This window comes from Vanacampus margaritifer, chromosome 16, assembly GCF_051991255.1.
Source record: "Vanacampus margaritifer isolate UIUO_Vmar chromosome 16, RoL_Vmar_1.0, whole genome shotgun sequence".
NCBI lineage: Eukaryota > Metazoa > Chordata > Actinopteri > Syngnathiformes > Syngnathidae > Vanacampus > Vanacampus margaritifer.
Window position 1 is genome coordinate 8,858,165 of NC_135447.1, and position 12,972 is coordinate 8,871,136.

General features: G+C 39.1%; 1 protein-coding gene across 3 annotated transcripts in view; it reads left to right on the forward strand.

The window, feature by feature from the left end:
- LOC144036087 (uncharacterized) overlaps nucleotides 1-12,972 on the forward strand; it is a 40,173-nt gene that overhangs the window by 1,333 nt on the left and 25,868 nt on the right. For all 3 annotated transcript variants that reach the window (XM_077546389.1, XM_077546391.1, XM_077546390.1), the window contains exon 4: nucleotides 12,832-12,885. In XM_077546389.1, the coding sequence (XP_077402515.1) occupies nucleotides 12,832-12,885 (54 nt within the window). The remainder of the gene's footprint in view (nucleotides 1-12,831; nucleotides 12,886-12,972) is intronic.

Consider the following 12,972-nt stretch of genomic DNA (forward strand, 5'->3'; position numbering starts at 1 on the left):
GAAACTAAAAGGACAACTTTTAAACTTTTGATTGAAGTTTTATGTACTGTTTAAAAAAAAAAACTTTAAAAATTGCATCATGCTAGCCCACACAAACGTGCATTTTCATTCTTTTAAAATAGTTATTGTATTATAGTTTAATTATTTTTTGGGGCATTATCTGTGACACATACAAAAATTAACAGGTACACAAATAGCTTGTTGTGATATGTACTATAGAGACTTAAAAAAAATGTTGAGCTTATAGGTCATGTGCTTAATACACGTTTCCCCAACTCTGTTTAATTAAAGGCTTCTCCTAAAATTTTGTACACTTTGATGTATGAGCGTTCCATCCTTAAATTCTGTTACGTTTCTTACGGTCCTAATGTCAGGGCCTTGGAAACCTTTCACCTCAGGTAAGCCATAGATTGTGTAGTGGCCATCTTGCAAGTCGACTAGGCTTCTTGCAGCAAATGACATCAGCCAGGACACTGGAGGAACTGAAAGTCTGGTTTCTATAGAGATGGTCTTAAAGGAGTGTTAGGTCGGACTTTGCTCTGTCCGGGGCTGATGTTATTTTCCAGAAAAACAAACAAACCGAAAATGCACTTGGAGGTCATGGTGACCTTAATTAGATGATTTTGGCCCTGTGGGTGCTTCAAGAAATAGGCCATAATTATAATTGTTTTGTATCCAATTGACACATTTTGTTTTTCTTGGGGGCATCTGTGTTGACAAAAGTTAGGGTTACTATTACTGACAATTTTCTTGCGGACATCGCGCTGACACATTTATTTTTGATGTGCTGTACTTTACTGTACAACACAGAGCGAGTTGTCTTTGCTAATGGATTTTGACACCGCTGTGATTAGGTAGTGAGGCCACCTCTCGAGAGGGATTGAACACACACTCATGCTCGGCTCTCAAGCTTGTCAACATCAATAAATCTGCAACGTCTTCGAAATTCCTTTAATAAAATATATGTGTTAAAAACTAGGCTGGTAATTTTTTTAGTTTTTGTCATTGTTATTCATCATAAACACGACACAAATTGTCATGTGTGAGTGCAGTAATGCAACGTCCACACATGACAAGTATTCTTAAAAATATTTGTATTTATTTTACTGCATTTAGTGTCAAAAAGCTCACTTGACATTAAAGTGTTTTAGTCAATAACAAACCTTTTCTACTACTGACAACAAACAATGGACAAAAAATAATAATCTGGCTTCTGGAAACTAGGGAAAGCCATTTCACTAAATATCCTAAATTGATGATGATGATAATAATTAGTCCTTATTTCTAGATTATTTTATGTTAAAACTACAAAAGTACATTCTATTATATAGATTTTCATTATAAAAGTAATCTTGTTTATTTTAACCATTAAATATTAAAAAGCATTTTTAACCCTTTCACATCAAAAACTGGTTCTTGTTTACAGTAAAATGTTGCGCACTCCATTTTGCTTTGTTTCAAACAATTCCATCAATTTGTCAACAGATTTGACATTTGATTGACCCTAACCATAAACTAACTCCTTTAATGCAGACTCTTTCATTTTCAGAGATCTCTTGATGTTTTTTCCATTTTAAACAGGAATAGAGAATTTCAAACTTAATTTGCCTTTTTAAATACACATTTGAGGCACCGTACTGAGCTGCAAAGGCATAAATTAGTCATGCATGGCATTCAGCTGCTAACGTTTGCAGGTAAATAAGCATTATTTGACATCCGGTTAAAAAAATAATTGTGTGCTTTAGTTTTTTTCCCCCTTTTTTTATTGTTTTTCTTTTCTTTTCTTTTTAGGTGAAAGTTTATTTGAAAATGCATGGCTAATAATAATAATAATAATAAAAATATTGATGATGATAATTCAGCATTAAATAAAATTTCCATTAATAAGCATTTACATACTGGCCTATTTACCATACATAAACATAAAAAAACTGATTCTGGCATTGGGTCACTGCTAATTCAGGGCATCTGTGGCACAAACTTTAATAAATCATCTGAGCTAGACGTCATCTTTTAAGTCTTAATACGATCGCTAAACTGACCTTTATTTGATTTTATTATTAATTTTGTTGTTCTCGTTGCAATTTGCATCAAAAGCACACAAAAAAATCTACACAAAACTTGCTTCACATTTACGTCCTGTCTTGGAGTAGTTGGGAGAGAGGGAGGGGAGGAGAAGGGAGGTGGAGTAAGGTTGGAGTTCCACACGAGGACTGGCAAAGGAGCTGTTTCATACTGTGCTGCTCTTGGCGGTCCGTACATCTCTGTTTGTATTCACTGGGAGTCAGCATGCACCTGTGTGTGTGTGTGTCCGTGTGTGTGTGTGTGTGTATGTGTGTGTGTGGCTTGTAATCCAACTGGTTGTTTACCCATGCTGTCATGTTAGCAGCTCACGCAGCAGTCTGCAGGGGAGAGGCAGAACTGGACTTGACAGACTGAACAAAACAAAACCTCTGAACAAAGGAATGTATTTGGGAAGTTTGTGCCTCCATCTTGAGTTGAAAGAAATCTGAGAAAAGCAACTTTCCTCGCAGCAGTGAAGATCTGGCATCTTGTAGAGTGAATGGTGAGTTACTTGCAAACAGCTGGAGTGATTGTTGCTTGCTTAGTTTGTGAACGCTTCTCAGTTGATGTAATACCTAAGCAGTTATATCTTTACAAGGAGCTTTGAAAGTCTTTGTGTGCGTGCAGATACGTGGGTTTGGGTTTGTGGGGTGTGTGCTGTGCTTGTTGAATGTTATGATGACGGGGCTCGGGTTCACCTTTGGATTAAACTCAGCTGCTACGGTTTATTTACATCTCTTGTGCACAGAAATAAACACAGAGGCAGGCGCGCGCGCGCACACACACACACACACACTAGCAAACACAGGAAGTAAAATGACAGCGTGGTGTATTGCTTCATAAAAGATTCCTTCGAGTCAAACTAGCAACTGTTTGTAAAACATTATATCTCTACTTGATTAGTTTTACTACTGCCATACATAAACATATGTAGAAACTCACTCTTCCATGTTGATGAATCATGAGTCCAACAAACTGTATATAAATATTTGATAAGTTTAAGTTGTGTGGATCGGCTGCTTTTGTCCAGAAGTGAAGTAATTCAAGGCATTTACAGTATGTAGTCCCAAGGAGAGCGATTTGTGTTATTATTATTTTTACATTTAATGCAGTATCGAAATTCGATAATGCTAATAGATAGCATGCATAGTTGTGGAGTAGCTGCTCAAAGTATAAAAATAACCAACAGAGCAAGATGCATTTTATGAAAGCATAAAATTGTCAGGGAGAAATTGATGTCATAGGCCTATAGAAGATGGTATCTAGGAAGACGGGCAATTTCCAAATTAAAATGGTTCACCCTTGAACAATGAATGAGTTGTGTGCTGCCGAGTGCTATTTCAGTTGTTGTTTTGTTAGCTAAATGATCCTGATCACCTGATAGCCATCAGGTGCAGGTGTCAACAAATCAAATTTTTTCCCCCAGGCTTCATTCTTTTTCTTTTTCACTTTGTTTCATTTTGAGAAATACACCATATGACACGTGCTACGTATAGTACATATATTTGCAGCAGAAGGATGATTTACAAGAAATTGCTCATCTGTATTTGTCCCTAGTGAGACACAAAAGCACATTTCGATGATACCCTATTAATTATAAACCTTTCTAAGTTACAAAACATATACACCATTATCTAGTACTTTATGACTATTTCCCAAAACAAACTTGGCAATAGGAAAGAAAGGAATGGTTATGAGCTGCATGCTTCACATTCTTTGCAGCTGACCTCTGGAACATAAGAAAAGTCATACTTGACAGTGTAGCTGCTTGTGTTTTTGCAACAGTACTGCATATGAGATATTCTCACAAGTACTGTATTTAATAAAGTAATACTGTTTAGGTTGCTATTAAAGTATATATAAATAAGGATAAAATATGTTATGACCCCCCCGTGCCCGCCAAATTAATATACGATAACACCCACTTGACTGCTGTCATATTTGTCAAAATTAATAAATAATTTTGTACAGTGCCCACAGTCCACAAAGTGAAATTGTTAATATTGTACTTCACTGAAGCCCCATCACTCTTGCGTGTTCAGCTGATAATAAATAATAAAGATGCAAAAATAAATAAATAAATCTTTGCAATTTTAGGTTCTTTATTCCCTTCCGTTGCTTCTCTGATGCATGCTTGGTTCAGCCCCTACTTTTACGGATGTGCAGTAGGAATTATTGTAGTAAGCAAACATTTTATACAGGGATGACTACTTCGATATCAAAAGCATTTAAACTTGATTGAAATCTTAGTACTAATACTACTAGAATAGAAAACATGTGTTTGATGAAAAAAAAATACAGTTGAGGCCATGATTACTGATGAGGGATTATAATCAGTATGATGAATTAAAAATTTTAATTTAACTTTTCAACAATCCCAAAAAACTGTGCCAGAGAAATCATGCGAGCTACCTGCTGCGCCGGCCCCTGGTGGGACTACTAGCTGAAAGTCAGTGGCGTAGCAAGACAGAGCTTAAGTTTGGCAGTATGGAAATATGTTGTGCCGGACATCATACGAGGTTGAAACCCTTCAAGAACATGGTTTGACCGCAACCTTTGCTAGCTGCTAAGTAGGCTTGTTTACCTCAACAACTCATCCTGTCATGACCGATTAACTGGACCGGAAGCACGTTATTTACGTTGTTATTAGATTACTGACTGGAGACTGCTGTCATTTTTGTGACATCTTCGCAAAAGTAAGTTCTATGTTACTACAATGGTGCCTAAATACTGTAGTTTTAAAAATATGACAATTAAATATAATTAAAATGAATGAAAACATTTTTTGTCACATTTTCTCCTTCAATTCACAATGTGCTACTCATTTTCGTGTCCTTGGCCACGTGAGGGCAGTATAAGACAGAAATATGGATATAACTGTAGCGGAAACTCATCTCTGGGCTTCTCAGTACAACAGAAATATTAGTTGTTCTTCACAGAGGATAAAGAATATATGTCCATAATTAATTGTCTCCATGTGTTAGCTACACTTTTTGTGTTCAGATATCTGTTCGTTAAACATGAACGTTTTAAACTCGTAAGTCGGGTCACTCGTATCTCAAGGCACCATACGTATCATCTACAGTGAAATGCAACCTGTAAGGCAATCGTTCAAACATGTGCTTGTTTTGCTTCACTTCAATATTAAATTAAGCCTCTGGTGTAAATTCTGTCAACTTGGCCATATTGTATCGAGCAACCAAATTAGAGATGTGTGTGTGTGTACTGCGTTCCGATGTCACAATAAGTTCAATTTTCAGTTTAATAGTCATTAGAAGCAGTAAAATGGCGCCCTGCAGTTACTGGCGTCCGGTGTGATATATTACAGTACTTGTTGGACAGTAACAATTGCTTTCATGCGTACAACACAGGGCGGGAGAAGTAAATGGTGTCAGATGTCAACCATCACAGAACAATCTTGGCATTGTGGAAATACCCTTATACACAAGCTGCGTCCCGCTTCTGTGATGACACTAATAGTACCTCAGAGAGCGAACAATTGCCGGGTCGTTGTCCCCTCTCTCGTGTCTGTGCTATTTTTCCAGAACAGCGATGCAGGAAAAAAAGGAAAATTATGGCTTGTACAAGCAGTTTAAAAGGTGCTTCTGGCACCATTCATTATTTTCTCACCTCCCTCGCCATCTCATTATCCTCTGTTCCTCTTATTCTCCCATAACCAGTCGAGGATGGGACCGCCCCATGCTGAGTCTTGCGTTCTCAAGATTTCCTCCCTTTTTGGGCATCACAAGCTTCATGGGCGTGATGCCGCCTTCGAGAGCCCATGCAGGCTTTCATTCTTCAGGGTTGATCGGCGTTTAATTGCGAATTCCCATAAATGAATCAAATTCAATGGAAAATGCAGGGGTGGTGTAAAATAATGCAATGGATCTCATTCATGAGTGTTCTTAGGAACACATTCACTCTTGAGTCCCCCTAATTCCTAACTCGTTGCAGGAGATGGGAACAAATATTTTCCATAACATATCCCACACTGTATTATTCTTTTTCTTTGAACCACAAAAAAACATGTCACAATTGTCAAGGAATAACTGGCCGCCGTGGCTACATTACCACAATACAAAGAGTGAAGAAATAAAAAGAGGGAGTGGAAATTTGAGAGGGTGTTGGCAATGATTGTTCCATTCAATGACATCATCATGTTGAACTGTTTTCTTAAACTGAAACGAGCAGGGAGTAGTAGCACAAAATCTTCAGTCTTTTGTCAGAAAGAAACAAATGTCAGGTAAAGCCTACTAGAACATCTGAAATTTGTTTGGGGTTAACCATAAGCCCTTTTAATGGGTACTTAATGGGTGCTTTTAATGGTGCGCTGATTCCCATTTTAGTTTTAAAGGGACATTCAGTGATCCCTAGCGCCATCTAGTGGTCAAATGATAGCATTTAGAAGCACGCAGGAGCACGCACACTACGGCGGCTCAGAGAGACCACATTTCTCAAGCCTACCACCAATTATTATTTCGCGAGAGCAAACGAGCATCTCAGCGAGCGACGGCGACTTGGCAGCCATTGTGAAGCTTGACCGAGCGAGCCGGAATTAGCCGGAGCAGCTAACAAGAGCGGCTAGCTGGAGTTTGTCGGAGCCATAGGCTGAAGCGGCTAACAAGAGTGGCTAACGTGTCGAGCTAGAAAAAAAAAAGCTAGTAAAAGTTTGCGAGAGCAAAGCAGAAAGTGACAGGACCGGATCACAAGGGTTTGTGATGACCACCTGCAGCCCCAGCTGTGGAAGGTAAGCTGCGGTCGACCCATTGGGTCCGACACTAGATGCAATATTACCCGGGCTAACTACATCCGCAAAGTTGTCCTTTGGGCATCCGTAGCAGGAAGATGGCGGCAAAACATGGCAGCTCTAATAAGGTGAGACTACAGCCGTGCAATATAATTAGTGATTAATAGATTTCCGATTTTATATATATTTATATATATATATATATTTTTTGCATACATTACTATTGACATAAACATTTTTTTAAATTAATGAATTATTAGTTCACCACTAGATGGCGGTAGGGATCACTGAATGTCCCTTTAATTCGTTAACACAGCCGCATGCATCCCTAGTTATAAGAGGGTGCGCACACTTGTGCAACTTTTTTAATTGAGTGTCACAGTTTATACTTTGAGTCACATTAGCGGTGGGAACAATTTTGAATGAATTTCTCTTATTTTCATATCAGCAAAACCTTGCATCTGAAGAGGGGTGTGTATACTTTTTATATCCACTTTACTGGTGAATCAGGCCGTGGTCTGTTGAGTATCTCTTGAGAACACTGAAGTCCATCCATCTTTTGCGATCGCAACAGCAGGTGCCTCGGACAAGTTGAGGTCAGCAGCAGCTTTTTTCAGCTTGTTTAAAGGTGAAAGCGAGAGTGTGCTTGTTCAAAACAAAATAAAGGGCAGCCATGACTCCTGTGCTATCTGTTTTCAACAAGTCATTACAATTGGAGATCAACCTCTGACCTAGTACTAGTACTGAGACGGAAGTGTTCTCTTATAAACTAAGTAACTTCAATAGGAACATTGCATATATTTTTGTTATTGTACTGGACAGTATCAACAAGTTGAATTTAGACATCTTGTAAAAGAAAAAGCCGCAAACCAACAACCCCAATGCTACATTTGCCAGACCTCACACTTGCCATCAGCTGTACAATAAGCATGTTCCTCTTTTTCTCTTCCCTCCCTGTCTCTTTGACCTCTTCTCTTCTTCTTTGTTCTATCTTTATCTACTTGAGATCTTATTATACGTCAGTCCCTGCCTCCCCCCCACCCCAACTCTTTCCAATTTTCCTTTCCTGTAGCCATTTTGCTCTTCCCTCTCGATCTGACAGCATGTGGAATCTTGCAGATACATAAACATGTGGTAAGAAGCAAAGATTAGTTCTCTTACATCCCAACTTGAACTCCACTCGAACTTGAGCACAATCAGAACGTCAGCATGGAAAATCACTTAATATGTTTTTGTCGATGTGTCTTTTCATGTATGTTTGTATTTTTATTTCTGGTCTTTGTCCTTGTTTCTTAAGCAATAACATGCCTACCTTCCCTATTCATAGTCCTGTTGTTGCAACACTGCTAATATTTTTTGCTTTGCTTAATAGCTCCTCTCAGGGTCGGGCCCTCTAATTATAGTACTGTAGTTGCGTTGGTTTAACCGAGAGCGGAACCAGAATATGCCTCATACTGAGACAGCATCTTGAATTACGTACACCCTCTTAGCCAGATGTTTGCATTTCTGTCCTGTGGTGACACATTTAACTGAACTGAATGAGGCAATAGTGGTTTATGCAGGTCTATCCTGTGGTTTATAAACCAACCTCCCTTTTTTATATATATACGCCATCCTTGACCCCCAGATGGTATGATTGACCTGCGAGAAAGACTCAGGATGTCACATGCAGTAAGGAATTGACCATCTGCTGATCTCTTTCTGAAACATCTTAATGGTATTTAATAGAATCTGTTTAATCCATCTGAAATTAGATTTGAAAAATGAAGCTTTACTTAAGATCACAGGATAGAACAATGAGAAATGTTTCTCCAGTATTGACAACGCGAAAATAGCAAAAAGCTAATTAAAAAGTACCATCTTTGAACCTACCGCAACCGCACTGTTTGAAAGGTTGGGATGATGGGATCAACGGCTTTTCCAGTGGGTCTGTCCGTCCGTCCAACCTGTCCATCCGTGAAAGGGACAGAAACTCGAGATACTGCTATTGAACAAGAATTTGAAAAACAAAACAAAACAATGCAGTGATCGTGTGATATTTATTTCTATGACTGTATTTGCTGCCAATATACAGTATGTCAGCTATAATTTTAACTACCTCTTAAAAGGGGGAAAGACATAAAGTTCTCCAATGTCTTCCCACTTTCCAATTTAATTGCAACTGTAACTTTTGTGTTCATTTTCTGTGACAGACAGATACTGTATATGTAAATCATGTGTGGGTCGACATGTCCTGTGTGGTGTTGGGCAATGAGAAAGAGAATAAAATTATGTGTTTTTGTGGATTTCTGAGCCTGCATTTTTTTTTGTTTTTTTCCATTGATAATCCAAGGCTACTCAAGGTCAAAGTTTTACAAACTGTGGTCTGTATGATGGCACTCGTGGTTAGTTCATTTGCGCATATAGGCTTCTGTACACATTCCATATTAGTGAAGTCGTGAAATAGGAAACTTGTCATTGCTGCGGGGTTTTTGTGCATTATTGTTTACCTGTGAAAGCGTAAAGCTTTTGGGATTTTGTTTAACAGCAGCCAACACCCAACTCTGACATTTTGTGAATATGTTGAAATCAGCTGAAAGCGAAAAATGCAACCTTGTATCTTTAGCAGCAGTAGCCATATTATTATTATTATTATTTTTACCACCATTCCAGGGTGTGAAGTCTGCTTTCCCCCCCAAAGGCAGCTGGGACAGGCTGCAGCATATGGTGGTATGAAAATGGATGGATAGATAATTATCTCAAAAATTAAAAAAAAACTATATCGCCCACTCACCAAGCAGATGTAAAAAAACTGTCACAATAAAGTTTACCTGTTTTTTTTTTTACAAGTTACTGTACAACTAATGAAGTCATTTACAGTTTTTCAGATGAAAATGAACTTGAAAAAATTTGCATCAATTTGTAATTTGTGCAAATATCAAACCGTGAAAATTATGGTGACTGTTGCTTAAAACTACAGATGTTTTAATACACCTTTGAAATTAATCACCTGACATCGAAATAAGTTAATCATTGGAATAGTCAAGTTACTGTAATGTTTTTACTGTTTAATTTTTTAAAGCACAGAGGACTTATAATTGACCCTTGAGGTCCTCCTACTGTAAATTCAAACTTAAACTTGGTAATGTTTAGCAGCAGAAAGTAAGGAAGTATGTTCCAGCCTCATTGTTAGCTCAATGCTTCACTGAAACTCTAGAGTTGACATGTGATATGTATTGTATGTATCACCATTACAGTACTGCAAACAAATATTTGAGCAAACATATGCTCAACCATATTGTTCCTAACTTGTCGTCAATGCAATAGAAGCCGGCCACCTGGTTCCTGTGCATTTCACAGAGCTTTACTTTTAGGGCGAGCCTCGCTACTTAGTTAAACAAAAGGGCCCCCACGTTGGTCCTCTAGATAAACACACTTTCCTGAGAAAACACGGACATGGTTACACTTTAACCTGCACAGGAGGCCACAGCCACATCCTACGGACAGTTAAGGTCAGGCCGGGCTTTACTTCAGACCTGCAGTGAGAATCATGCGCTGCACGTGAAACCACGCTGGTATGTGTAACAATGGCGCCTTTGACACTCATACCCCCACTCCCCGTTCCACAGTACAGTCAGAGCACTGTTTCTCCAGGGCTTGGGTGTCACTCCCCATCTCTGTTGTGCTCCCCAAGAGCCGGCCATCTGGCTTCTCAGCTCTGAAAGCAGCAGCACAGAGGCGCTAGTCAAATGGCTGCCAAAATAGGCTGCGCACAACTAACCTGACAACCTTTTGTGTAGGTCAGATTGATTCGCTTTTGCGCCGATATATTTTCCCCGTCCTTTGGCTTGCTCTCGGCAGACCTTGACTTCAAAGTAAAACACTGAAACAGACAATGCAGGGTCGCATATCGCACACCCAAAAAATACAAATGATGCAAGTGATTGTATATGAAACTTGGAACAACTGATAGGATCTTTCTCTCCACGGTCGATGAACATAAGTGACTGAGCTGCTATCTGACCGAGTAGCTATGCGCTGCTGCCACCTCCCCCAGGCTCAGCAGCAGTCGTGTAAACAGACAGCGCTCCAGAGGAATGCTGGACTCTGTGACCTCGCTCCCCGAGTGCTCTTATAGTGCACCGAGTTCAGTCGAAACAGCCCGCCCCATGCCGCTTCTCGCTGAAGCTCCACCCTACTCTGCCCCAGCTTGAGGCCCCTCAGGGTGGAAAAAAAAAAAAGAAAAAAAGAAGAACTTACCTCTTTCACCCAACACCGGCAGCTTCACATACACACACATGTACAGTACGGTACTTAAACACGTACACATATGGACAAGTGCTAAAGTGCTGCCTTTCTTTTCCCGCCCAGCTGTCAGAGCAGCAACTTTGTTTCAGCAGTGTCTACATGTAGCTACATTCTATAGAATTTATGAAGGATTTCGACATTTGTCATATCACATTTCTCTCTGCTACATCTCATCTTACGAGGTAGAGAATAATAGGACTACTGTATTGCAATAGATTCACATGTAAGTCAAAAGTTTTCCTTATCATTTGATCTCCTTAAATTCAGCATGAATGGGAAATATCACGTTTCGCAATGAAACAAAGGTGAGAACTTTATCATCTGTGTGTTCCGTGAATTGACATTCTCACTGCTGCTAATGTACATTCATCAGAAAAGTCCATGTCCTGTTGCTTTATTTTCACTGGTGACGGGCTGCACTTTGGAATGTGATTTATGGATAAGTGTTTTGTGTGCATGGTTTGGACCATTGTGTTTTACATAAAATGTATAAAAGCACATCTGGGGTAATCTGTTTTTCAAGGTGAGGTTTTTTTTTTTGGGGGGGGGGAGTTGTGATTTTTGTCTTTACATCTTAGTGACATTTTTGTATACAATACTTTATAAGGTGTTTTTTATATACAGTAGCCTACATAGATTTTTTTTTGAACAAACTTATGACTTTACAGTGTCTGGAAAAAAAACCAGACACTGCCCTCTGCTGGAGTTTAGATGGCGGAGGAACAGGTCAAAAGGGATGAATGCAGCAACGTCGGGTTTGTGAGTCCTTGCAGACTCATTCTGATGCGACTAGGCACCAAGACACAGTTTAAAAAAAACAAACAAAACTAAACCAGTATCATAGAGCGATCTGTTTCTATGAAATCCATGCCTTCTTTCTGACATGAACGAATGAAGCGTCTTTTTCAAACAATGCGCCCAATACCCTCGTTGATGATATGATACCAAATAGATATCATCTAATTCCCAGTAATTCAGACGTAGGTTCTGATCATAATCGCTTTTCTGCACCTCATCAAACTAACCTCAGTGGGCCTTACACGTGTCTTCATCGCTCTAGTGAACAATTGCACACACTTGCAAATATACAGACAACAATCACAGTTAGTTGTTGTCTGAGGAAATGAAGAGCCGTCTGGTGCCATAGCAACAGACATCACACCCTTCAGAGCAAGGACGATTAAAAAAGCGCCAAACACAAATCAATGAATCGAAATTTTAATCCAATATGGACTAAGATAATCAGAAAACCCATCTATTGTCCTATCTTATTATTCCATCCATCTGTCTAACTGGCTGCATGTCTGATAATTTGTCACATTTAAATAAAATGAGGAAATTAAAGTGTTTTTTAGTGCAAGTGATGTTTAAAGGGTGAATCATAATTGGTCTATAAGAAAACCCTGTGGCATGCCATAAAGCAGTGCAGACGTCTGCATCGGCCTGCCTTTCAGCACCGTGACTTCTGGCTGAACTGCAGTCTCAGATGTAATACTGTTATACAGGGCCATCCATATAGCAGGTTATGTAACACTCGGAGGCAAATGTTGACCTCAATCTGCTAAACCGACACACTGATTAAAAATCTCCATATCAGTGCAAGAGAATGAACTGCCCCGGTCAATACATTCCTTACATTACAGTTTTTAGCCGCTGTTTGTTGACATTGTTAAACAATATCTTTTTCATTTTACTGGATAGTTATGTTATATATTTTTCTTTTTTCTGCATAGGTGACTGTTTAAACCTCTGTAGTGGGATCAACAGCAGCAGCCATGTTCTCATTGGTAAGTTCAGACTAAGCATCACTTCTTGGCCTGTCCTGTAGGTGGAAATCATCCCAATAGAGCCCTTTGGATAAGACTTCACTCTTA